The sequence below is a fragment of the Strix aluco genome, chromosome 13 (assembly GCF_031877795.1).
Source record: "Strix aluco isolate bStrAlu1 chromosome 13, bStrAlu1.hap1, whole genome shotgun sequence".
In the NCBI taxonomy this organism is placed as follows: Eukaryota; Metazoa; Chordata; class Aves; order Strigiformes; family Strigidae; genus Strix; species Strix aluco.
This window is the reverse complement of record NC_133943.1, coordinates 11,468,319-11,496,175: the sequence shown is the minus strand read 5'-3', so window position 1 is coordinate 11,496,175 and position 27,857 is coordinate 11,468,319. Positions and strand designations below refer to the sequence as shown.

General features: G+C 41.1%; 1 protein-coding gene across 3 annotated transcripts; it reads left to right on the top strand.

Annotated features, from left to right (window-relative positions):
* The first annotated feature begins 746 nt into the window (after positions 1-746).
* CREBRF (CREB3 regulatory factor) lies at positions 747-27,011 on the top strand. Of its 3 annotated transcripts, none has more exons than XM_074838544.1 (10): positions 747-860; positions 9,984-10,161; positions 11,142-11,267; positions 12,133-13,216; positions 13,744-13,842; positions 17,510-17,704; positions 19,640-19,829; positions 20,279-20,352; positions 20,725-20,847; positions 21,084-27,011. In XM_074838544.1, exons 2-10 carry the CDS (start codon positions 10,153-10,155, stop codon positions 21,197-21,199), a joined length of 2,016 nt encoding a protein of 671 aa, XP_074694645.1. In that variant the 5' UTR covers positions 747-860; positions 9,984-10,152; the 3' UTR covers positions 21,200-27,011. The 3 variants fall into 3 exon arrangements, with proteins under 3 accessions (XP_074694645.1, XP_074694643.1, XP_074694646.1); XM_074838542.1 differs by having other exon boundaries at positions 13,741-13,842; XM_074838545.1 differs by lacking the exon at positions 13,744-13,842.
* Positions 27,012-27,857: the final 846 nt, after the last annotated feature.

Below are 27,857 nucleotides of genomic sequence, written 5' to 3'. Positions count from 1 at the left end.
TTGTTTCAAATGCTTTTAACTTCTTCTGTTCGCATCGTTTAGGAAATTCAAATATCTGCATCTGTGCCCCTCAAAGGAGATTGTCGGAAGAGTTTATGGAAGTTTGCTTCTCCTCTACTGGAAATCATGGAAGCATTTTCCTCATGTGAAAGGCTTTAAGTTAGTTGTTGGAGGTGGGTGGCTGGTCCCTTGTTTCCAGAATCATATGTTACAAAGTCTCTGGGGCAAAAAACTGTTTTTTCCTTTGTATTGTTGGGCATGATGGGGTTTAGGTCCAATGGAAAGAAGTTTTGTAACCACAGAGGGGTGAAATGCAAAAAGTCGTCTAAATGATACAAGAAATAATCATCTTTACAAATAGTAAGATAAGAATGGCTGGGTCTTTTTTTTTTTTTTTTAAGTAATTTCTCCAGTTGTGTCTTAAGTGATGGAGGCCAACCACCTGTCACTGTGGAGGGTGGCCGTGGGTGTAGCTACAGCCTGCAGAACCGTGCAAAGCCGCGGGTGGAAGGTGAATGGATGAACCCTGCGAGTAGGCGACAGGACCGGCGCAGCTCGGCGGGGCGCTGCCGCCAGCCCGCCTTAAATACCGCCCGCGCGCCTCGCCGCCGTCACGTGACGGGGGAGGCCCCGCCGGGGCGGCGCTCCATTGGCCGGCGGGGCGGTGGCCGGCGATTGGCTGGCGCGGCCCTTCCCCCCCCACCCCCCCTTTTCCCGCCCTCCCCACGTGAGGGGGGCGAGTCACGCGATTTCCGGGAACCCGTCAGGAAGGGACATAAACAAAACAAACCCCGAAGCCGCATGGAGGGTCCGGGCCGGAGCGCGCGGGGCGGCGCCCCCTGCTGAGCCCCGGCCGCCCGGTGAGTGCGGGCCGCGGGGGGCGGCGGCGGCCGAGCCTGGCAGCGGCCCCGGCCGGCGGTTGCGCCCCGGGGAGGCGGGAGGGCAGCGTGGGGGGCTGCGGGGGCGCCCCGGGGCCGCCCGCGGGGCCGTGGCTGCCGGCCCGCCGCTCCGCTGGAGGGGCGGTGGCGGGCGGAGGACGTCCCGGCGGGGAGGAGGGGGTGTTAGTGTGTGTGTGCCGGGCAGGGGGCTGCGGGGCGCGGGAAGGGGTGTGTCTGCCCGGCTCCCGGGCACCGAGGCGGAGAGAACGGGGATGGTGCCCAGCGGGCAGGAGGGGAGCGAAGCGGCAGGAGCCCGCCGCCCCCTCCGCTCCCCTCACTCCGCTGGGGGGTGTGGCTGCCGGTGCTGCGGGAGAGCAGCTGTGCGCGGGGGGGTGTCCGGCTCCCAGAGCTGAGGTTTCGGGCCCGATGGCTGGGGGCGGGGGGCAGCACCCATGGGGCTTGAGGGCGCGGCGAGAGGGGCTGCGGAGGGACGCGGCAGGCTGGGCAGGGGATGGAGCGCGAGCTTAGCGGAGAGTTGTCGGCGTCTGTTCCAACCTCCATCCGTCAGGCGCGGCCCGTGCCTTTACAAGGAAGGCGAGTCTCGCAGCGAGCGCCAGGGAAACGAAAGCGCCGTCCTGCTGGGGGAGACCGGTCGTGCTGGTTGTGCGGGTGAAGGGGTTGCTCGGCTGCCCTGCTACGAGGCGCCGGTGCCGTCGGCGCTGCCGCTCTTGGGGCCGGTCCCAGCGCTCTGTTGCTTTTCAGGCTCGTAGTCGTCTCCTCTGCTTTCGACCTGTTTGAATGCTCGGGACGGCCAGGGGGTGACCCCTGGGTGGGGGGGGTTTCTCTGCCTGGGGCGTGCTGGTGTGCAGCGGGACGGCTCCAGTCCGTGGAGAGGCCAGAGGAGGCGGAGAGGGGTCCCGGGCCGGCGGACCGTGTGCGAGTGGTGGGGCAGGGCGGCGGGAGGGACTGTCCCCGCTCTGGCACGGGGTTTTATGTAACTGACTGGGCCGGGGTGGGGGGGTATGGAGCTTCACCGGCGAACGGTGAGCGGCAGCCCCGGCCCCTTGCGAAGAAGCTTCCCCGGGCAGCGGGGGGTGCGCCTGGGGGAGGCCGCGGGGGCCGCAGGGCGGGGGCTGCCTCCCGCGGGCCCGGGGAGCCCTCCGCGCCCTTCCCGCCACGCCGGGACGGGGGTGGGAAAGGCCGGCGCGGGCTGCCGGTGCCCCGCGGGTGGGCGCGGCTCGGCTGCTGCTGCTCGGGGGGGGGGCCGGGGCCGCGGCCGGTCCCCTCCGGAGCGGCGGAAGGGGGTTTGTTTACATGTCGCCTCACCCTAGCTTGAAAGGGCCGCTGGGCAGGTGAGCGGCGTGGGCGGCGGCGAATGGTAGCGCGCGTGGCTGAGGAGCGAGCCACTGAGCGGGCGGGGAGGGCGGGGCGGGGTGGTGGCGGCCGGGCTAGGCTGCGCTCCGTGCTGGCTGGCGGGGCGGCCATGTTGGCTGGGAGGTGTGTTAGTGGGTCAGGGGCGGGGGCGCGGTGTGGGCCGGGGCCGCCCGGGCCGGGCGAGAGCTGCCCGCGGGAGGGGCGGGGGCCGGAGCGGTGTCGCTGACTGCGGAGGGTGCCCGCGGCCCCGTCCTCCCGGAGCGCTTTGCCCTAGGGAGTCCGTCGCTTCTGGGGGTCAGGCCACCGGGGTCCGCCGGCGCGGCTGAACCCGATCAGCAGCCGGTGCCCGGCCCGCGGGGGTAGGCGGTGCCCGTACACAGGTGGTCCCGCTCCGAGAGGAGGACTGGGCGCGTTCCCGCCTCCTGCTGTGAGCCATTCCCTCCAGACTTCACTTAGAAAATATCGATAACTTCCCTGGGCCGCCTTAGGAGCTGCCCCCGGGTGTGTCTCTGGTTTTCGGCACCACCTTCCCCACCCACCCCCCCCCCCCCCCAGGCCTTCGACACTTTTCCAGGTCTGGATTAAGTTCACGCAGGCTTTGAGGCGGGGGCAGCTTGCCGAAAGTCCCTCGTGGCACCAAGGTCCGAAGCCTGAACTTTATTTCCCCTCCGCCCTGAAGGTCCACAGCCTGGACGGTTTTTATGTAACGATGCCCGCGGTATTACTGCCCTGCCCTAATCTCATCCCTGGGAGTTGGCAGCGGTTTAACACAACCGCGCGGCATGGCGAGGCCAGCCCCCACAGTGCTTCTCAGGGCATCGTCTAGTGTAACTGATCAGATATCAAAGATAATTTAATGACCAGAATTCACTGTGTCACGCTCCGGTACAAAACACATGCTCTTTTTCAGGCTTCTCTATGCAACAGGCTGAACGGTTTCAGTCATTCAGCTATGCCAGCTGAAGTGTTAACTTGGCGTTTAAGGGAAGTATAGTCTTTATGTTGTTGCCACTTGAGGGTAACTTGTTAAAATCATGCAATACATAACCTGCAAAACAGGATCTGATTCTGACACTATCTTTCAGACACTTTAAAATGCTTTAAACATGGTGATAAAAAAGACTTTTGGCCTAAGGTCGCTTCACCAAGTGTTTCTAAGCATCCTTGTGGGGAGGGTTAATTGTTGTTATTACACTTATGTTTTCATAGTAAGAGTTATAGAGGGGCAGACCCAGGTGCTTTAGAAACTTGGTCGATTTTAAGTTAAACGAGAAGTCAGAATTTCTGTGGGAAATATTGGCCGATTGTTTTAGCAGGAAAGGTTTCTCAGTGATAGTACTTTTTAGAGGTGTGAATAATAACTCGGAGACCTCCTACTGTGCTTTGTAGCCAGTAGTTTACCAGAGCAAAGAAAGAATTGTTCGGTGTTTGATGGAAGTGTTAACTGATAAGAGGAATCTGCAGCAGAGGCATCAAGCCATTGAACGTCCTTACCGTGATTTTTTTTTAAATAATGAGAGTGGCAAAAGAACTTTTTGAAGGACAAAGGTTTGAAGTCCCTTCAGTGTTGGCAGGAATTAATAAGGAATAAATAGAAGCTTCTGTCCGACTAATAGACTGATAGTGTGGTATAAATAAGGGAACAAACTGCTTTAGATTCCTATGACTTGCATGCCCATGCAGTGTGGTTTGTGAAGCCTAATTAAATGATGGTTTAAAATAAGTTTGATAAGGATATTTGGTATTTCATAAGACATGTTTGAAAGTTGGCATTGGCTTGAAAGTCAAGCCAATCGTTTTCTGAAAATCGTAGATTTTAAGGTTTAGACCTTGCTATAATCATTTCCCTGGTTATATTATTATTTTTTTTTTAAAAAAAAAAATCTCCCTTCTGTTTTTGAACTCTTAAGGTCTTTTTTTTTTACTGTTTTGACTGATGCATTTTTCTGATTTGTTGCTGGCTCTGATGTATGCTGTACTGATAACCCACCCATTTCTAACAAAAGTATAGCAAAACATAATTTTACAGTATGAAGAGTAGACTAGATTGTATTATTCCCTTCATCATAAGAGGGTTTTTTCTGGGAACTATAGAATAAATTTTTTTCTTACCCTGAAAGACTTTGCACCGTCAGAAAATCTAGAAACAACCATCGTGTAGGAATGTAGAATATTGCTGGAGATTGTAAACTAAATTGTCTAGTTTTGCTTTTGTTTCCTGTCTTTGCTTTGGCCACACTCTGCTTCAGGGGAAATCTCTGGCTCAAAAAAAAAATCTGAATGTTAGTCTTACTGCTAATTCTCTTGTGCAAACAACTCTCGTAACTCTACCATGGTATTTTAATAAAGGTTTATGCAATTCATATTTTAACTATAAAAAGTTTTTTAAATTAATTGAAGTGTGTTAGTAGGGTTCTAATAAGTTTAACGTGCTGCACATCCCACTCTTGGCACTAAAATAATAATAAAATCTTAGTCTTTTTTCCAGGATATACAGAAAAGCTAGCACTTCTAGTAGGAATATATTATTCTGAGTATAGTTATAAAATATGCAGATGCAAACCGTTGTTTGTTCTTTAAAAAAAACCAAACTTTTTTTCTTCTGCCTCTTGCATGATGATCAGTTACTGGCATCTGCCTGTTTGCTTACGCAGTCGTGCTGAAGTGGAATACCCCTCCAAAGCTGGGTAGCTGGCGTTGACGTGTAGGGGTATTCATTCAAACAAAGAATGTAGTGCTGTATTTTTTTTGGTAATTCATCAGCTCTTTTACCTGAGGTGTTGCGTGTGTGATTGGAGACCAGAGCTTCTGTTTAGTGGTATCACTTCCAGATCTTGAAATCTGCCTGCTGTGGGCAAGTAGGATTAGAAAAATAAGGTGGGGAGGGGGAGGGAAGGTCAGCAGAGGAAAGGGAACGAAGACAGTGAAGTAGCAGTTTCCCTCTCCTGAAGGGCAGAGGCTTAAAAGAAGTGAAACAGTCTTCCTATCTTCAGTTCTTTTACATGGCAATGCTCCATCAAACTTAGGATCTGGGTGTCTTAAGCAGATGTTGTTTACTCTCCGGATAGAGAAAGCAAAGGGCATAATGTCTTAGAGGCTTATACTGGCATTTTAACACAAATACATCACTGAGAAGGTAGAGGGACTTGGCTTCTTTGGATGAGCACATGAATGAGGCTATGGTGGATGGAAGCAGAGGAAGACCTTTTACAAGAGTGTCTTTGCTCACCTGCTACCAAAAAAAAACCCACAAAAGAAAACTTAGTGTCTTTGTAGTGGCGGAGAAAAGTAAACGGGCTAATAATTGAAGAATCATGTAGAAAGAAGGAAAAAAAATTAAAAAACACAAGAAGAACATTACACTCAGAAACAAAACTAAGAAAAATACATTCTCCACTTGAAGACTGCACTGAGCAGAGTATGTTCTGTAATAGGAAACAAATTGGCACAAACTGTGAAAGGAAAAAAAGTTTTAAGAGAAGCGTAGGAGAACTTCTTGCATCTCTAACTGTAGTACTTCATGAAATGTCCAGATACGGCAAACACTGCATAGTACATAATGGTTCTTTTAAAATATGTGGCATAGTTTTTGTGCATTCTCTGAAATTCAGAGTTTGGCATTTTGAATGTTTTAGCCCAAGTTTGTAGGTTTAGTATTGACAGGCTCTCGTGAGATGCTGGTTTTTTATCTGCATCAAAAATGTAACTTTGACAAACCGTGCTGTGTGATGCAGTCGCCATCATGAAAAGTGTAATTGTTCATGTGATGTATTTATAACAGGCATTTAGCTGCTGTGATAATAAGCACTGTACAATCAACAAAATGGTATAGCGACGCTCTGTGCTTTTCAAATTGTACAAAATACACATCTGAATTGAGACAGAAATAGCAACTTTAGTTATAGCTACAGTACAAATGATTCATACAGGTGACTGAGGAAGACTTTCAGAGTTGTCAAGCTGAAGGCTGGCGGTTTAGGTTTTTCTCTTATAGGAGCTTCTTTGGAGATAATGTATTGTCGCAGAAGGGTCTTCTACTAGCCTAAGGAAGCGTCATGTGTGCGGTAACTGCCATGCCTCTCCTTAATGCTGCATGTTTTGAGTTTAGGTCCAGCTGTCTGCCAATTTAAATGTGCTGCTGCATCAGTAATGTCATGTAATGAGCCTGCCATTTGTTTGAAGTTCAGTCTTCCCGGGTGTCTTGGGACCACTATTAAACTATCATAAATGTGCATTTTCAAGAAGTAAATATAAATGTAGAGGATTTTTATTAGGATTTGTAATTAGATTTATGAATTATTAACTCTATAGAACAGGTTTTGGTTACTTATTGATGACTGATGGGGATTTTAACCAATGTATATATGCATGCCTCCATCAGTACCCCAGATCCTTAAATGTTAGATGAACATAGCAGTTCCTGAGATGTCTTGCCCTTCCTCACGCCCAAGCGAGGGAGCGAGCCTTCTCCCAGGAGCAGGGGCGCAGCTCCGTGCTGATGTGACTTAAGAATCTGCAGACACAGAACCAAGTCAGGGACTGGCTCCTTAATCACCTTAATCTGATTTAACTGCAGGCTGCTGCCAAAAGGAGTGGCGGCACCCTGCCCGGTGCCTCGGGCTGTGTATTCCACCTGCGGTTCAGTTGCTGTGAAGCAACTACAGGATTTCACCTCTGTATCTCTGCATTTGAGAAGGGCTGACGTAAGACATTAGTGAAAATTGTCCTGAAGTAGAAATTCCTGCTGTATTTATCTTCAGTAATTCTTATACTGCTGTTCTTGAGTTCTGCCATCGATCTTTCAGTTCATTCAAATCTGTATTCATTATAGATAACATAACAACTGTACTGTTCTAACTCAGTCTTGGGCTGAGAGTGCCAGTATTGATAAATTCTGTAAGAATGGGGCTTCAGCTACAGTCTACAAAGTTACTTTCCTTCACAGCGAGTTCAAATTTTACATCTGTACTTCCATATGTGTCGCTGACTTCTACTATACATCTTTATTTACCAGTTTATGAAAAAATACTGGTAGTTAACTGTGAACACCGGGAATCTTTTAATGAAGATCTTGACAATTCTGGGAAATTTAGAAAGCAGTTGGAAGTAGGTCTGCTGTGTTGGGAGCGTGAAGCGTGCCTAGATTGTGCAGCTCCCTGAGGCAGTGTCTTTCTTTTTATGGCCTCATCATGTTTCCCCCCTCCATAGAGCTACTAAGAAAAATCTTACGTTGTAGAATACTTGACTAGATCCTAATAGGATTCAAATCACATTTAAATATTAGTATTATAAAATGTCAAGAATGAAATATAAAGATAATTATGGGAACAATCAGATTAGCTGATATACTGCTTTGACCTGGGAGGACATACACTGTCATTCTTAAATGGTGCTGTAAATTTATAGCTAAAAGATCATGCCAGTCTTTGAGATGGTAAAAGTATTTTGAACATTTAATCCTTTGTTTTGAGGATTTGTAAATGATCCAGAAGCTCCCTGGTCTCCACACTTGGAAACGTTGGTCGGTTGTTACTGAAGTCAGCATCAGTACAGATTAAGTTTCACCCCCCTTTCCTAGTTGTGTATGAAACACAGGGGAATGGCTTGAGGTACCTGTTCTAACAAAAACATAACAGAATAACCTGAAAAGAAGCAGCAAACATCTCCTTTCTTTCCCATTTATATTATGCAGTGGCAGAACTTTGCCAGTCTCCCATGTGAATGCAGCTGCTGGTGGTGGTGGTCTGGTGTTGACGTCAAAGTATTAATCTGATGTTCTGTTGAAAAAGGCATCAATCTCTGCTGCTCTGTATGGAAAGAAAGAAAGATACATTCAGGTGTAGATTGGTATTAAAGATTATATCCTTCTCGCCTCTTTCTTTGTATATGAGAACATGGCTTATTTGTTTTAAAGAACAGGCCCTTTCTCCTAGATCAGGCCAGGTTGAAAAGCAAACTAGTTGTTCATACCACATTTAACAGCATAGGAAGGACTAGTTCTGCTGCAGTGTGGCCTTTGCTGGGTGAAGGGAGACGGGGTTTGTTGAGGCACGTTGCCCTGGACACAAACTTAACTTTAAATGTCACTGTAAGATAAGAAAAAGAGTTCCCTGGAAGTTTTGGAGCAGAAAGAAAATTTTCTCAGAAGGAACTGGCTCTTATTCGACACAGGGCCCTACAAGGAATGGCCTGCTTTGGCAGTGGTAGCATGGTTTCACTGAGAACTTGGGTGTAGCTGGACTTGTAATTGTTGGTCTTTATATTCTAGCTGCTATTTAAAAAGCAGTATGTTCTGATAAGTAAAGACTTTTTTGCATAGTGTCTGTTCTTACCACAGTCTGATGGTATATATGCTGAATATAACAAAATAGCTGAGATACTATCTGAAAGTAGGAATAATCACGGGGATGCTGTCATGTGCTGGTGGGAGGAGGGTTCTGAGCTTAGCTCCGCTCTAGACGAACACTTTTACTTCACTATTTGTTTTTCAAAATGAGAGAATAAACATAGCCTGACTAGATTGCACCAAAGTCTGATTTAGGAACGATGCTGAGTGAAGAATTCTGCTCAAAGAAACAAATATATTGTAACTGATAATGCTGAAAAACTGTACAAGTATGATGGTTCAGTTTTTTAATTATGTTCCTCTAATGCTGCTTTTTTGTTAAAGAGACTTTTTTTATGTAAGGGTAGGGATCTTGCAGGCAAGCAAGACAGTAAGAAAGCAGCATCCTTGAAGACAGTGTAGTTACATTGGATACTAAGGTTTGATACCATGGATTTTTTTTATTGTTTTTGATATAACATTGTTCTTTTTTACTTCCTGTTGCTTATTTTGTGAATCTTTTGTCATACTTTTAGTGTATAGATACTGATGTTCCTGTTAAGCTGCTTGCTTTTCTACAGTTCAGTTTTTCCTTACGTTGTTAAAAAATGCAGGATTAAGCAGGATATGAGGCTCGGAAAAGCCTTTAAATATACATCTGAAGTAACAACGTGTCTATAGAAACTACTAAACTGGTAAAATTACCAGTAGATAAATTGGACCAATTTCAACATGTGCCTTACTTGAAATTAATAGAGAAGATATTTTTATTAGGCAACTCTGAATTTGGCACAATTTTTAATTTGTTTTTTTGGGGAAGTCTGTTCCCTTCCTCTGCTGCTGGACGGTTAGCATGCTTGCTGTAATCCCTCTACCACTAGATGTTGCTATGTGAGTGATTGATATAATCTTATCTGATGCTGGATGGATTAATCTCTTAAGAAAAGGAGGAGGTATCGCTGAAACAGTATTACTGCCTATTCTGAAATTATTATTTTGAGATGCTTGCCTGAGACATTTTTAGAATTTATTGGCTCTGTTATATTAGTCATAAAGATTGTTTCTCTCTTGTATACCCAGCAGTATGCTAGTCATTATTTCCAATTAGGCAGGCTTTTCTTTTCATATGTCTATAGAGCCTGTGGTCTCGGTAGTGAGGAAAAAAGGCAACAAAATGTAACTGAGCCAAAAAAGGTTTTTGCAGGAACTCTGTTCTGTAGCATCTGTGGCTTTTTGTTTGATGAAAGATGACAGAGGAAGAAAATTGCTATATATTCCAGCATGAGGAATAATCACTTTGGGGGAAAATTTTTGTCTTTACTTTACTTTGGCAGTTTTTTAAGCACTACCTTTTTGGTGAAGGATTACTTACCTCCTTGGGGGTTTACTGTGTTTATTCTACACAGAAGTCTACAAATAGAAGAGCTCCATCAGGGTGAACTGAAGTTATCCTAAGGAAAAATTTCATTGCATGGATTGTGTAAACTCACTGAGACTGAAGTAAAGCTGGAAAGGAATCTACAAGTGAATAAAACAAGAAGTTTGGAATTGGATTTGGGGAATCTGGGCTTGGAAATGCCTCAGGTAAATCAGTTAATGATTTTATTTGCTTCTGTAAAAAATTCTGCTTTCTTGTTTTTTTAAAAAAAAAAAGTTTAAGAGCAAATTTGGCTGGCACTAGCAGGGAGAATTTATAAGAGAATAAACGGTGTATATTTTTTAGGGTCCCAGTAGTGTCTATGAAGGAAGCTGTGTTGCTGCCCTTGGTATTTGTTCACACAGCAAGATTCAGCAAAGTTGTCGCCTTGATGAGGGTGGATGCATGGAGAGCAGCCTTTTATTACTGCAGTGATTCACACATCAGCACACTGAATGACTTTCAGCAGTACAGTGTTTCTGCCTTCCCAACCCTCAGGGCGAGTGTGTCTAGAAGAGAAATAGAGGTCTGGAATTAAATGTAGCAGAAAGCCTTGCTGCCCATTCCCTGCATGCCCAGTCACCCTGCATAATTTTTTTTTGAAAGTTCTACATTGTTCTCGAGGGATATAACACTCTTGATTTAGTTGTAATAAATCTTACTTTTGTTACCGTCTCAGGTGGAAGTTTTATGAGTTCTAATGGTTCTAAAAACAGTCAACACTGCTTTAGTACAAAATGGTTTGTATTAGGGTGAAGGCCCTGCAAGTGTGTAGTGCCTATTGATACTCACAGATCTTGCCAGTACTCGCTCTCCTCTTCTACAAATGCTAACATATCCCTAAACTTGGCAAACGCATGAGAATTTCAAACCAACAAAAAAGAATGAATGAGCAATGCTCTTGCAGCTATATGATGAATACAAATGTGTCCTTTGATTAAAGAGCTGCATGTTGTTAGCTGCTCTTAAAGCATTCTCTCACTCTGAGAAATGACATGCTTGTCTGTGTAGGTAAAACCCTTCCAGATGCAAGTATAGCACAAGTTCAGAGACTTGGGTGAAATGGCAATAGTCATTATGTTTTGTTGAAGAAAAGAATATGCCTTTTTGTAGAATGCTTCAAATCTCAGTATCAATTTTGTTGTAGCCCAGTGTGAGTGGAATGGACCCTCCTTTTGGGGACGCCTTTCGGAGCCATGTGTTTTCAGAGCAGACGCTGATGAGCACGGATCTCTTGGCAAGCAGTTCAGATCCAGACTTCATGTATGAACTGGTAGGTCAACTTTCTGTGTGTGTACATAACTTCCTCTCCTAGACTAATACCCTGAGTTCATGTAGTAATAAAGGGGTATTTGTTCAAGAATGCTAAAAGATTATTCATTACTGCTAGCTACTGATTAGGGAAGAGCCTAACTGCTTGTCCAGCAAATGTGATGCTTCTTCAATAGACGCTTGCTAAAGCTGGCCATCAGGAGAGGTTTGATATACAAGTCTCAAATAGAGCTGTGTTGACATTATGTAATGGTGCTTGAGACTGTTCCTTACAGTCTTTTCTGCAAGAGCAGCTATATGCTATTTCACCCAAGCTGTGAATGCAGGGGAAGCAAAATAAAAGTTGACTCATGAGCTACTTATACTAGCATTCTTCTTTCCCCCCCCCCGCCCTGCATCAAGGGAGAAAGGCAGCTCATGGTTGTTAATTGATCGTGTTAGAATTAGGTTTTCCAGGGACTGGTAAACTTAAGCATATTCTGTTAAGCACACAACAAAGATTGACCTAGGTTAATAGAGACTAGAACAGCTTGCTTGTGATGTCTTTCATACTTTAAATACATGGATATTGGTACTAGTCTAGTTGCTGATGACCAGATGGATTTGCAATAGCAGCAAAAGAATCCAGCGGCATTTGACTTGTATCTTTAGCAATCTCTTCAGAAGGATCTGCTGCTGAAGCACAGAAGCTGGACTTCATTCTGACCCTCAAAAGCAGCTTTTAGTTGGAAGTTGAGGTATCTTCATATGTTATCACTCTCTTACACTTCACTGGAATTAAGCTCCCCATACTAGATTGAAGTAGAGGACAGAGATGATTGATACTTTCCTTGGAATTAATTTTTAACTTGTCTTATTATGCACAGGACAGAGAAATGGACTATCAGCAAAGCTCCAGAGACAACTTACTTTCAATGGAGGACTGCAAAGACCTTGAGAACTTGGAGTCTTTTACGGATATCCTGGACAAAGAAGCTGCTCTCACCTCAAAGTGGGAGCAGTGGGACACCTACTGTGAAGACTTAACTAAGTACACTAAATTAACCAGCTGTGACATCTGGGGAACAAAAGAGGTGGATTACCTGGGCCTTGATGACTTTTCAAGCCCATACCAAGATGAAGAGGTGATAAGCAAAACACCAACACTGGCTCAGCTTAACAGTGAGGACTCTCAACCTGTTTCTGATTCACTCTATTACCCTGATTTGCTCTTTAGTGTAAAACAAAACCCTTTAAATTCTTTGTTACCTGGCAAAAAAATTGCAACCAGAGCAGCAGCCCCAGTCTGTTCCTCTAAGAACATTCAGGCTGAGGCACCTTTGTCGGACTGTGTTCAGAAGGCAGGCAAACCTGCAACGCAACCTGCTTCCAGTACACAAATCATGGTGAAGACCAATGTGTACAATAATGAAAAGGTGAACATTCATGTTGAATGTAAAGAGTACGTTAAAAAGGCAAAAGTAAAGATCAACCCTTTACCACAGAGCAGACCAGTGCTGAGCCAGACACATGCTGATGCAGCAAAAGAAAACACCTGCTATTGTGGTGCTGTGGCAAAGAGACAAGAAAGAAAAGGAATAGAGTCCCCGCATAGTCACAGTACGCCTCCTATTTTGCCTTTCAAAGAGACTCAAGAACTGCTCCTCAGTCCACCCCAGGAAACCCCAGGGCTAGTTGTGGGGGAGAGCAGTCTTTCTGCCAGCACATCAGTATCAGATTCTTCACAGAAGAAAGAAGAGCACAACTATTCTCTTTTTGTGACAGACAGTTTGGGTGAACAGTCAGCCAAAGGAGACCCTGAGGAAGATGAGGATGATGAGGATGATATTGAAGATGAAGACCATGATGAAGGATTCGGCAGTGAGCACGAGCTGTCTGAAAACGATGATGAGGAAGAAGATTATGAGGATGATAAAGATGATGACATCAGCGATACTTTCTCAGAACCAGGTACCAGCAAAGTTGGGCTTTGTTAACATGGAGGTTAATGGATTTGTCTGCCAAGTGGGAAAGAACGCTTTAGAATGCTTCATAGTTACAGATGAGCAACACTGGTCTTAATTATGAACTTTCATCCCAGATTTTCTAAGTGCTTTCAAAATGTAGTTAATGAAAACTATACAAGGTCTCTATTGCACTGTTTCGAGAAAAACTGCATAAACTGTGGTCATGCAACAAAATCATAGAGAATATAGGAAACCTATCTTGTAGCCTAAGGTTGTAAAGCAACCATCTGCAATTGTTGTCTTACTTTTTTGTGGCTTGATGATAGGATGTGTGGAGCTTTCTAGTGCTTCAGTAGGTTGCTGCTTTGAATTTATCCAGAGTTGTATCTGTTGATAGCTGGTATGAAATCATAGCCTGAGTGAAATAATTTCATAATTACCTAAGCCCTGCTGTAGGTACAATTTTCCACAGAATCCAAAGAATACCTACCACTGAAACTAATAGAATCATTTCTTGGTGGTTTTCAGCAGTAACACTTAGTGAGTCTTCAAAGGATACTGAATTCCTCTCTTCTGCATGTAGAAATGGAGCCTTAACAACAGATATAAGAACTAACCTTCACCTAGAAGGTAACAAAGCGGTAACATTATGTAAAAATAAAATCTGAAGGGAAAGGGACAGAACTGTAAACCAGTATTAGTTTCATTGTAGAAAGTATTGTAATATTCACATTTTATAAATGCTTTGTAGTAGAGTACAAGAATTAAGGTATTCAGACATTTGGCAATATGTAACTTGAGGGGGGAAAGCAGCTGAAATTTTGCCTTTTTAAAAACAGCAGCTTCCATAAAGCTTGTCAGTGTTTGTCATAATGAACTCTCAGATTAAATTATTTTCTAAATCGATTTCCTGAGTTGGCATTAAACTTACCAAGCATTATGTCCTTTATGTTACTTTTACATATACATAACACATTTTTAGTAGCATTTTAAAACCTCTTCCTCCCTTCTTCTGAATTGAACTCCCTCTACTTTCTGGGGCTTTGAGTAGCTATTACAGCTCTGTAATGATTGCTGTACTGCACGGTGCTTTGCAGCCCACGGAGGCATGTTGCACAGAAAGCCTGATAACCTTGAAAAAGAGATGTCGTATTAAAATACTGGGATTTCAGTTGGTGGAATTACATTAACTATTTGCCGTTTGTTCAAATTTTACTGACGAGCAATTGCTCTTGCCTTCTAAATATGTCGTGCAGTACAGTAACTGAGGAACAAGCTTATACAAGCTTGCTAGAACTTTAAGTGAATGAAGCCATTCACCTTGAGTATGGTGATACTAAGAGTTTCACCATATGTTTTGATTATATTAGAAAGTAATGTCTCTGTGTACTTTAGTAATGTCACTCTTGTACTTTGTGTTGCTTTTTACCTTTTGAGTAAAGGTAAATACTCTGGATAAAGTTTCTAAAAATAGGCATGGCACGGGAAGATTTAACCTTCCATAGTACAACCAAAATCAGTTGATAAATTTAGAGTGAAGAAGTAATTTACGAGAAAGGACAAAAACTTAGTTATTGCTGACCCTCTGATGTATTTTATACACAGTTTGCTTTTGTTTATTCTTCTCCATGTATGTTTTTGGAGTGCATGCAATGCTTTCTTAAAGCGCTAGTGTTGTCTGAGGGAATACTTTGATATAGTGAACTTTGGGAACTCAAGAGAACTAACTAAAAATGTAACTGGCTGTTGGGCAACAATGTTGTTATTATTATCACCATGATACAGATTTAGCCATTTTGATCACCTCCGAAGGAAATTTATTATGGGAATTATCAGCCCCGGCCTTTTTTAGCACTTACCTTTTTTTTCCATTACTGGTATATTTTACATATCTCATTTAATAGAAATATTTGCAAATGACTGCTGCTCCCATCAGGTAGTCAAGAGATTTCAGAAATGGGAGATGCAGCAACTGATTCATGATTGATAGCACTGGAGAAGAACTAGCTGAAAGGGGAAAGTGCTTGTAGAGACATGGAGATTGTTTAAAGAAGTTGCATTGCATCTATTCTGAGCACCTGGACCATCAGCTGGGGGGAAAAAGACTCATAAATGGCTTGACAGAAGTCAGTATGATTAAATGGTAAAGAGAAGGGGTTTTCTGGGTTTGTTTTGGTGGGGCTTTTAATCTGGGAAGATGCAGAAGCCACGTCTGTCCTGTTCTCTGTTTTACTTAATTTAACCCTGATGAATTTAAACCTAAAACCATAGTAAGGGATGTGAACAAAGATTTTTAGGAGGGACTTGTGCAGGGCTTGAAAGGTAAATAGAAGAACCCTTTCAGATTTCTTAGAAGCCCACCAAAGAAAGTGAGACTGCTACATGATCTTTCCTAAGAGGAAAATTCAAAGAAGATGAACACAGTGCACAAAAGCTGAACAGATTTGTTGCACTCCTGTATGTTACAGACGAGGTTAGGACATGGTGCACTAGATTATTCTATGTAACTTGAAAATGATAGCAGGTCAATGTTAGAGTTGCAAGGCAGGATGCATTAAGTCAACATAATTTAAGTTGCTAACTTAATTATAGTTTAAATAAGCAAACAGGAAGTCTTGATTTTAACCTTGTACATTTGTACACATCAGCTCTTAAAGAGACTTGTTTTCATCAGTTGGCTTAATTCTGTGTTATCATGAAGATGGGCTAAATTTATACATATCTGTATAATGCGTTACATAGCTTGACATGTTTTTTCAAGTGGAAAATAAGTGGGTTTTTTTAAAAGTATTTTGATGCTTATGCCAAACAGCATTTGGGTAAAATGGAAGTACAGTTAAAAATATGGTATTTGAAACTATAATGTAAATTGTCGTAATTTTTGGCTATACAAGAAAAATTTTTTATAAAATACATTTCATTGTTTGATTTGCCTTTAAAATATACTATATTTTTTATAAGTACATGTAAATTTACTTTTTAAAAGTAAGTTATGAAATTATTAGAAAGAGAATTTCAGAACTAATTTCATCCTTCTATGCACCGAACTTTTATTCATACTTTGGGTTATGAGGTGAGAGTCAGACCAAAGCAAGAAAGTTTATTTTTCCTCTTTCAGCTGGTTTTTCAAGTGCAAACAGACTAATTGAAAGGACTGTTTTAAAAAGAAGAAAGTGTTCTTTGTGCTACTGTTAAAAGATGAAGCAGAGCTCAAGCAGATGGGGTCAAGGCTTGTTAAACGTATAGTCTGTTCAGTGGTTGGCTTTTCTTTAAGCTTCATCCGTATATGCAATGTTTTGAAACACATTCTTTTTTAGTAAATGTAAACTATTGTATAGCATTTTAGTACAAAAGGTGATGCAGTGGTTTGGGGTTTAACCCTAGTATAGGTTGTTTTTATTTTCTAAAGCATACATGGGGTTTTAAAAACTGTGGTTTGTGTTTACATAATTATGGTATAAATATTTATGCGGTGTGGATAGTTGCATTGCAGCTTCCATGTACTTCACAAACAGTTCATCATATCAAGTCCATCATAATGTACCTCTAAATATTGTGTAACTTTACTGTGGATCATTTCTCTTCATCCCACTAAAGAGGTGAAGAAGAGATTGAACAACTTGTGTCCAGATCCCTTCAGTTTAGATGGTCTTTTCTTATGGTCATTGTCCTCATAACAGAGCCCCCTTCCTCTAGTCTAATAGAGATGGGTGGTTTGACTTATTTCCCAAAGGTATTCAAACTTAAGGAAAAGCAGAAGTTGCACTCTGATCATAGTGGGTCCCTTCCAACTCAGAATATTCTATGATTGAATAATTTTGATTTCTTTATTAGTCTTTTGATAATCTGTCTTTATTATCTGCTTCTCTTTACATGCTTTTTGATTAGAGATTAATTAAAATGTGGAGGCGAGTTAGGATTATGTTCCTGTAAATTCTTGGAGAAAATTGTAAGGATGGAAGAACACTCTTCAACAGCTGTCATCTGTATTCTGCAGTGGTAGGATTGTGGGGGAGAAGAGCAATAGAGCTTAAGGGGTCAGAGAACATAAAGGGGCTTTCAATGCATAAATAATTTGTCTCTTTTCAACTAATGAAGCACCATCAACAGCTCAGTGTCTATCCCTGAATTTAAGGCAAGTACCCAGTAGTAGTTGATGCTGAAAACCAAGTCTGTTAGATAATGTAAAACAGGCCTCATCTGTGGTTTTGCTCCTAACTTGAATACTCAGTCCACTGTTAAAGGGCTAGAAACAGTTTTGTCAACATTATGTAAACAATGCAATGCCTCCTTTTAGGGTATGAAAATGATTCTGTGGAGGATTTAAAAGAAATGACTGCAATATCCTCTCGGAAAAGAGGCAAGCGAAGATATTTCTGGGAGTACAGCGAGCAACTGACACCGTCACATCAAGAAAGAATGCTGAGGCCATCCGAGTGGAATCGAGATACGTTACCAAGTAACATGTATCAGAAGAATGGTCTCCATCATGGTAAGAATAGAGTCCTAGTTACAAGTGAATGTCTGTCATTCTGACGCCTTCAGTAGCCAAACTCCCATCCTTGCAAGTGCTGAGAAGTTGTGTTTTGACCATGAAAATAAATCCTTAAAACACTGTAGGTCTGTTGCTTAATTAGCAGAGTTCTGCACAGTGTCCAACGAAGGCACAGTGAACATACAGTAGTAACTTTCACTGTGGTTTCTTCCAGAGGAAGGTGGATGAATTGAGAATTGTAACTTCCAAGGGCTTCCAGTGGAAACCCCAGGAGTTCAAAATTTTCTCGGTGCGATACTGTAAACATGTTGGATGGGTCTCTTAACTGAGATTTGCGCCTTGTAGATGTTAGTTTCAGTCTTGCTTGTGTTAGAAGTAAGCTGGAAGTGATCTGAGATGCAGAGTTCACATTAACTGCAGTATGAACTAAAGGACAAGCAATAAGGCGTAACTGTCTCTGTTTGCTCCTCCCTACTTGTTTCTCCCACCTCTGTGAATGCAGCACAGTCAAGCAGTTACTCTTCTGTGAATAAACTATTTGTTTAAAATACCCTCTTAGAAACTTAAACCAATTGGTTTAATAACTGTGTTTTATTCCCGTAACTTTTTGATTAGCAATTTGCTGTACTGCCCACATGACTAACATCACCCAGAACAGACCACTCTTAGGAGTAATGTTTGTTTTCTTGTCACAGGACCTCTTTGGTAGGCTGCTCCATTTGATTTTGGCTTTGAAGGACAAAATGAAAGCAGCTTCCCTGGTTATAATGTTAACATTCCCTTACAGTTGAAAATTACTATCTTTAACATGGTGGTTTACCTTCCATTATTAAGCCAAAAGATTTTTTTATTGTTGTTACTTGTAGATTTATTCAGGGAAGAAAACTTCTTTTTTAAAATCTCCTTAGTTTTTATATGCTTATTTATCTTATAGTGAAATATCAATACCTAAAGTGCCTGTCACTGCTCCTTCTTGTGAAGGCTTATATCTATACTTCTTATTAAACACCAAATAACCAAACATGCCTTGAGGACTCAGTCCCACCAGACACTTGGAGGAACAAGTGACTTGTAAGTGAGGTGCATATGCAAGGGATTTGTAGGATCAAACACTGCTTAATATCCAGAAGCTACAGAATATAACACGTGCAGGGTTTTTTAACTTTCATATGCAGACATGTACCAAGGTCATCTACTACCTCAGATAAATCATGCTAAATTATTAACTCCCTAATAAATATTTCTGGAGCAGGTTTTGTTAGTTTTATTAACATTTTAATGCGAGTGTCTGTAACACCCAGCATTTTTAATAGAAATCTAGAAAAAGACACGGGAGTGGCAGAGAATTTTAAGGAATAAAATTATCTTAAGTATGTGTATTTCCTCAGGAAAACCAGGCCTTAAATTAGCCTCAAATACATATAAAGGGGTTAACTAGCCTTTGTGTGGATCATTTAAGCTCCATATCACTGAAGATCATTTCAGTAACAGGCCTCGACACCCTTTCTTAATACAGAACTTCAGCAACAGGATTATTTAGGAACGTATAATCAACTTGAGTGTGCGAGAGGATATATTGGCTGAACACATGAGTTAGCAAGTTACAGTTGGGGCAAAACAACTGGGTTTGAACTTGTGACATACATTTTTCAGCACAGTTGTGTGTATACTGTCTATCACATCCAGTAGCCTGGCCAGCAGTATTTGCTCTTATCTGATCTGGATATAATATGAATTGTACAAAGCAGTTTGTCTGGAAATGCTCTTTCTATTGTGAAAGGCCATAGGGATCACATGATTCCAGTCCATTCTCTTGTAACGAACAAAGGAACTTAAACTGCACCCAAAAAAATACATATTTAAGAATGTTTTTTTGCAGGTTTGTGTATGTATTATCACTTCCCAACCCAATTTTCTGCGTATTTAAAACAGGAAAATATGCAGCAAAGAAGTCACGGAGGACTGATGTAGAAGACCTGACTCCCAACCCCAGAAAACTTCTACAGATTGGTAATGAGCTGAGGAAGCTGAATAAAGTGATCAGTGACCTGACGCCAGTCAGTGAACTTCCCTTAACTGCCAGACCGAGGTCAAGAAAAGAAAAGAACAAGCTGGCTTCCAGGTATATATTAGATAACACTACATGGATGACTAAATTTGGATTGCTACAACTGTATAATTAAGGTCTAACTAATTTTTGCTTCAAGAGATCCTGCTTCATCATGGCAGTTCCTGCAATGGGCTAATTACCAGTTTATCAAAAAGCAGGGCAACTGGCATTTTGGAGATGTAGTTTGCCTGTTCCCTAGGTAATGATGTATTTGCAGCAGAAGCTGGCTTACTTGGCTGCAGGGCAAATGATTGATACAGTGATAAAATCTGCAAGTGTGAAATGTAAGCAAATATCGGTAGCAGAGTGCTTTCAGTGAAGGTGAGTTACTAGATAGATGATTTTTTAACATCACAGCTCTGGGAGTATTGGTTGATAAGTTCGTGTGGCAAACAAACAGATGCTCTTAGTATTTTGGAATTTTTGTTAGTGTTCTAATTCTTCCCCTCTTCTTACTATAGGGCTTGTAGACTAAAAAAGAAAGCCCAGTATGAAGCCAATAAAGTAAAACTCTGGGGTCTCAACACGGAATATGGTAAATACAACTCTTCACATCTTAATTTTTCTTTTGTTCAGACAAGTCTGTGTTTTGCACCATCATGTAACCTGGGTCACATCTGGCAGTTTATAGAGAAAACAGGGTTAGTACAAACCCAACAATTTTGGTGGTACAAAAGCAGTCCACTCCATGAAGTGTGTGTAAATTGGGTTACCTGCAGTGTTGAGCTACTTTACAGATGTAAATTACATAAATGTATGCATGTAACGTAATTATTTTTGAAAATATGTTTACAGATATAAACTATTACATCTTAATTTTACAGTAAGTGTGATAACTGTGTGTGGACAACTGTGGATCTCTTTTGCTCTGGGGGACTGTACTGTAAATATTTTTTTTTCTTTGCAGATAACTTACTATTTGTGATCAACTCCATTAAACAAGAAATAGTTAATCGGGTGCAGGTACCTAAAGATGATAGAGGAATCAACATGGAACAAAAGTTGAACGTGCTTATTAAAGACACTCTTGGTAAGCAGTAAACTTAACGTATTTGCACGTATGTGAAGAGACATGTATTATATGTTAGATTGCAAACAGTTACTGGAGTAGAGAAGAGAAAGGAGCACTTCCTAATTTCAGTTGTCTGTGCCTTTTGATGGGTTACTAACCAAAGTGTTCATTGGCTTTGTATTACTGATAGGAATGTACAAATACGTGCAATGAATAGTAACCTTACAGCATGTTTTCTTACCCTCCCTTTTTAGGACTACCTGTAGCTGGACAGACATCAGAATTTGTGAATCAAGTTTTAGAGAAGACTGCAGAAGGCGACCCCACCGGTGGCCTTGTAGGGCTACGAATACCAATGTCAAAAGTTTAAGACATGACTTCAGCCATTCTCATCGGTCAGATTCTACCTGTGTTGTCAAGTACTTCATTGTAAATTGCATTCTGGTCTGCATGTCAATTTAGCATTATGTAAACACTTACAATTGGGTTCCATTGTTTTTAAATAACAATGTAGTAAAACAAATCAAAGCATGATATAAAATGCTTAATAGCATTTTTGGACCATAAACCAGATAGTTTCAAAGCTGCTTTAAGCTTAAATACGGAAATGAGGATTCTTTTTAAAATGAAGTTATCTAGGACCAGAATATATCACTTTTGTTTTAGAAGCAAAACTATGTTTTTGCTAGTAAAAATTTCTAGCATATGCCAGACATTGTGACAGGTTTATGCTCCAAGTAAAAATAAGAGGAAGCGTTTTTTTGGTAAAGTTGTCAATTTAGGGAGTTTTTTGGGTTTTTGTAATAATTGGATTTTCTTTTGTTCTTAAAAACCGGTAAGCTTTCTTTGCAACCATTAACTTGTACATAGCACACGTGGCATTAGAGCTAGTGTGCCATATAAGACTTTAATTTTCTGAGCTTAATATAGTATTTAAATGTCTGTGCAAGCAAGAGAAAAAAAAAGTATATTCTTTGTGCCTTGTATTTTGGGGGGAGAGCTATCAGTATAAGCTGGTAAAGTTTTGTATGAAGAAAACCCTGAGGGGAAAAACCAAGATGTATAGATGGTAAGATTATAGGTTTTAATGTATTTGTTCCAGCTCTTAAAATTTTTGAATGTATATAGGAATATGTTGAAAATGTAGATATATGCCACAGAGTCTATGTATTGTATAAAAGATGGCTCTAGAAAACTCAATTTCGGTACTTTGGCCGGAAGAAAACAAATACTTGCACATTAATGCGATTGTTTATTTTTGTACCAAAGACAAATGCAACTGATATGGCGAACTGCCAGTCTAAGTAAAGTTTTGCACAGCTTATATGATACTGTACTGAATGTAAAAACAAATGAAAAAAAGAAAAAAAATTAAAGGTCAGGGTTAGGGATCTTACTGAACTGTGAATTTTTTTGTTTGGGTCCAATTATCTACAGAAGGAGCATTCATACATAACAATATTATTTTGCTGTTCTTGTAGTTCGCTTCCATGGTAGATAAGTTGGTGGCCGTCTCGGAGTCTTTAAATCTTTTTTCTCTGCACTTACTGTAGGAGATTTTAATATATTTGGATTTTAGTAAGCTATTGGTAAAATAGTTTTCAACTTTGAGAATTTAAAAAAAAAAATATTTAGCTTGTTGTAGTATACTTCCACCAAACAACCAAAATAAAATTATTTTTATTGTAATGTGTATATATGTAAAGAGAAAAAAGAGCTACAAATATCTAATTCCTTAGTTGCCACTTTTCCAGTTGATGTATTATTATGCATGTGATGTTTCCAAGGATCAACACAGGCTTCAAACAAAACAAACAAAAAAAATTTATAGACTTTTATATTTTTGTACAGGTATTTCGAAACTAGCTTCTTCAAACTTATATGTGACTTATTCTTGTTAATTCAGTAGTTTCTATGATTGAGGAATATTAACACACAGTTCTTATTTGCTCTTCTGCTAATAAGAGTTGGCTTTGTAGTCAGTGTTAACGTACAGATTAAAAGCTTTAGCCTTTGATGAGAAAGTCCTTTATCTCAAGGCAAGATCATTCTCTGGTTTCATGGACCCCCCCTTTTCCTCCCTGTTCTTTCTCTCCCTATTTAAAGATGACAAAACACTGTTTACTGAAAATAGAAATACCAAATATTTTCAAATGTAGCTGCTGAAAAAAAAATGCAAAAGTCCATGAAGGCTTTCTCCCCACTCCCTTTGGGGAATTTCTCCACTTCATTTCTAGTTTGTCTAAGTTTGTTTGTACTGTGATTCCTTTTTGTTTATAAGTAGATTATTTTTATATCCAAGCTTGTACTATAAAAACAAAAGTGAATTGGTAGTAGTGCAGTAAGAGTGGCCGATGAAGGTGGCAGTCCTGCCACATACTTGTGAGTGTGCACACAGCTTACTTTTTATCTAAATATTTTGGAAGACTCAAAGGGAGGAGGAGGCCAAAATACCACTACTGAGCTGTACAGAAAGTCTTTCCTACAAGAGACTGAACAAATACCCAGGGCAATTTAGGCAAAACTTTGTAAATCCACTTAAGACTTGCAAAATCTGAGTGGAATGTGGGTGTTTTTGTTTCAGGTGTTTTTGTTGCTGTTGTTAGGGTGAGGTGAGGGTTGGCTGCTGCTTTCCACAGTGGGTCAGATGTATTCCTATTGTAATTATTGCCAGTGTTGCAGTTATTCCGGAGATGCATACGGCCCGTAAAATCCCGACAAAGAATGTCTCTTGTGAAGTTAAGGCCATGTCTGTACCGAGATTTGAATACCGTTGTTCCTTTCTCATGAATGGTGTTAACGCACTGCTCAGATACGAGAGGTTCTTACACTATATCCGAACTGTGTAGACAAGGCAGCATTTCTAAACATGGAGAGCAGTTTTGCAATTGGATAAAAACTTCTGTGACAAATTAAACTGACAAGGTATTAAAAAGCCCCTTTTTTACTGCTCAGAAATACTGGGCAAATACAACTTTATAGCTTTTTATTTTTGTCTGAAAACCAGAATATGATTTTGGTCTAGCATTTCAAAGTAGACTTTGAATCTTTAGTGAATTCCATACCCTTGCATTTCAGTGTTTTCTATGTATTATTTTAAGTTAAAGCTTTTAAATAGTTGAGCTTTTTAATGTTGACACTTTATTTTGTACCTATTTATATGTATGTATATCTTAGAAAAGCACTTTGTTTAAAAAAAAAAAAAAAACTGCGTTTTATATGATTCCTGCCACTTGCTGCTAACTCTGGGCTGGTCAGAATGCTGCAGCGATACTTGATATAAATAAAACCTGGCAGTAAAATGTAGAGTAAAGATAAGACCTTTTGCTGGTTTAACTTTATCATAAAGGTGACATAGGCAAGCTGTGCAGCTTTACATTTTAACCAGGGGACTCTGTGGCATTTAAACCGTCTAGAAATGGTTGTACTTTAATGCCAGTAACAATCTGCTTCCTCTAGTGTCATTAAAATATATACATTTAGTGTATACTTATCACAAACAAAAATCTTATAAGGGTATAAAAACCAACAAATGTACATGTTCTGTTTTTTGCAATTGTGGCATGCATTTTTGGATGATCTTTAGAGAAGACCATTTTCTAAAGATTTTCAGTGTTCATACATGGTATGTGGATCTTAATGAAGTCCTGGATTTTTTTGTTTGTTTTTGAGTGTAGGCATTGTGAATATTCACTTTTAATCCTATATCCAAAAACAATTACACATTTTTGATTTAATACAGACAAAAGCTCTTCCTTTTTCTGATACACTGGATTCTCTAGAATTTGTTTCCATATTAAAAGCATGCTGTCATAACTGCTCTTGTTGAGATCTCGTCAGTCTGAACTTAGGTGCCACACTTTGAATTGATGGACTGCTTGTTCTACTGTACCATGTATGATTCTTGTCCTTTCCTACTTCCTTCATGACAGATGATGATGTGGCTTTATATTGTGCCTTACTTGTACATCTAGAACTAAATGTTTTTCATTCCCTCTGAAACCTAACCCTTCTGAAATTGAATCAGAACTGATAAAAGCATCCTAAAGAAAGTCTGGATAGATCTGATTTCAGTTTCTCTCAATAGTAGTCCTTTTGTATTTATATATGGAAGACCAGTTTTTGAATGGCCTTGCAAAATGTGGGGGTGCTCATGAAGGGTGTTTTTTAGCCCTAAACCCCTTTTGCTAACGCTTCCTTTTATGGTTTATTGAACACATTTACTGATACTTGGTGAGTACTTTTTTTTGGAAGAGAGAGACTTACTACTAAAGCTATGTTTATGTGTGGATGGGCTGGATTTTCTTATCATACCAGTTGAAATCATTGTGATTTAATGAAGTTGCATTGCTGTAAAGCTGATGTGAGAGTCAGGCTCAGCTGTGTTCAGTTCCTATTTCTTTATAGATAGACATTTTTCCATGTTAAGAGGGCCAGGAAAAAGGTCTTTTTAAAAAAAAATGCAAACAAACAAAAATCTAAAATGGATGAAGGGTCTTTTAACTAACCTAAAAGCAACCAGACACTTCTGAAATACAGTGGTGTCAGTTTTGATTTTATTTTAAAAAGATCCCCCCCTAATATTTATCTGATATTTGCCTTCATTAATAAAACAGTTAGCTTATTCACAAAATATGAAGACTGGATGTGCTTTTATTTTCCATAAATCATTTAAAGATAGCAGTTTTTTTAAAGCTCTAAAAGGTTTTATCAGAACTTCAAAGGGTTGTATACAAGTTGCCTTCAGCAGAAATAGCAAATGCAATTCTGTTCCTCAAACGTGCTTGCTAGTCTTCCTGAAATTCTGTTGAGGCATAGCCCAATTATGTACCGTGAATGTTGGGATCTGTATTTGGCCTTGAGACCCGAATTTCAAGAATGCACCTAATCATTTTATTTTCTTTTTTAAGTTGGGAGGCTTCAGTTGGAATTATCCAGTTAAGTGTGCTGCTAGATGTGGTCTTGGCTTATTGACACAGCCTTGCACACAGCTGAGGTTTATTTTGTTTACCCCAGGGATCGTGTGAAGTACATTTCAAACAGTTACTGCTTCAGTGACTGATTCTTCTTGTAATAACTATATTAAGGGCATTAGTATGTTGAGAAAACACCACTCTTGAATATCTCCCAACATAAATTGGGATTCTTAAATGTCATTAATGAAAGATGGCACTTTTAGGTTATATCTTCTTTGCAGCATACAAAAATGTCTCTGTCTTTCTACAATTTACATTTCACAATATGCCATGTTTTTTCCCCCAATGCTTCTAGCATGATAAGAAGGTGTGTGTGCGCACTGAATTATAATCCTCAGCCTCTTAGACATTCATGAACTTCCACAAGAGCAAATACTGACTATGCACTTATTGTCTTTCTAATGAGCTGTGGAGTTAAAAGTGGAGACAGAGCTATTTTAAGCCACACTTTTTTTTTTTTTCCGTAAAAAAAAATAAAACTCCAAACTTTTTAGATAATATCAGCGTTCAGAGGTTTTCTTGAGTTAAAAATATTTTGTAGTCAAGTATCTGTGTAAGTCAAATTTGGGTGAGTAAACTAGCTACTGTAAGGAAAACTCCTGGATTGGATTTGGTATTGGCAAAAGCACACTCTGCCCTATCAAAAGCTTCCATTTAAGAAACAGAACCTAGTAGTAGCACTTAATTTTATTAATCTTTCTTATAATGATGGATATTCATACATTCTGGTTTGCATCATCCATCCTCCTAGATTATGTCCAAGTAAAACTTACTGCTCAGTATTTGTGGTTGAGTGAACTCTCAAGGCTGATGGCACATGCGGACATGGGTGGTTGACAGGCAAAAAAAAAGCATTTTAAACAAAACATGGCATCCTGTTCTGCCTATGCTTGGGGTCATGATTGTAATGCTGTCCTTGATATTCTATAATCAACTTCCAACTGGAGCTCAGAAAAACTTACTGAAAGTCTTGTCTCTGTTAGAAAATAAATTTACCTTGTTAAAAGCATGATCTGTTAAGAGTTGCAATGTTTAATGTTGGTTAATAGTTGTGCAGTTTTTATTTTTTTGAAAAGAGGCACAATTGAACTATTGACTTTGTTTACTCTGTCACCCTTGATCCCTAGCACTTCTATTCAGATACAAATTCATCAATGTATGCAACATCCTTTGTAATTTAAAATAAAAATTGTGGAGGAAATATCATCTTGAATCGTTGTGTTTGTGGAATGATAGCAAAGGGCATGTGCTCCCTTGAAGTAAATGCTCTCGCTCTCCTGGTATTGTCAGCAACTTTCCTTTGGAGAGGATCATAGCTAGGTAAGGAAAGAACCTGTTTTGCCCCGCCCTGGGTGAGCACTCATAATAACCGCTGCCTTGCCAGGCTGCTGGGTCAGCATGGTGGGACCATCCGGACAACCTGGACTGCAGCCCAGCAGGTCCTTTGACTGGCTTTCTGCAGTGGCCATGGAAGTGGTCTCCGTCTTCCACACCTACTAGCTTAGTCCAAAGCTGGTCTGTCACACAGCGCGGTCTGAGCGCTGGAGGGGGAAGACACGGCACCAGGGGAGGAATTAGTGGAAAAAGCAAAAGGGCCGTTGCATTGCCTCCCCTTTCCTCCTTTCAGGGGTACAGAAGGTACCTCATGTTTCCCCGGCTTCCTCGCACTGACACCAGCCATCCTCCCTGCTGCTGAGGGTCAGAGACCGCGCCTCTCCAGGCCTGTCTGCCCAGAAACCGTGGGAGGTCTGTCGGGTTTAAACCGTTCAGGTTCTGAGGCCCGTGCAGCCCCGGAGCTATCACTGCTTCCCCCGGGTGTCGTGGCAGGTGCTGCTTCGGGCCTTTTTCAGCTCGCGAGGCCTACGGGACCCACCTCGGCCCTCATCAGCCAACAAACCGCCCTTCGTGCTGTCACCTGGGGCTCGAAGGGACGTTCGCCTACCCGAACAACTAAACCATCTGTAATACCGGCAGCACTCGGGACACACGATACGCGTTATTCAACGCGGAACGGCCGCCTGCCGTTCGCCCTACTGCGACGGTTCAGCGCCC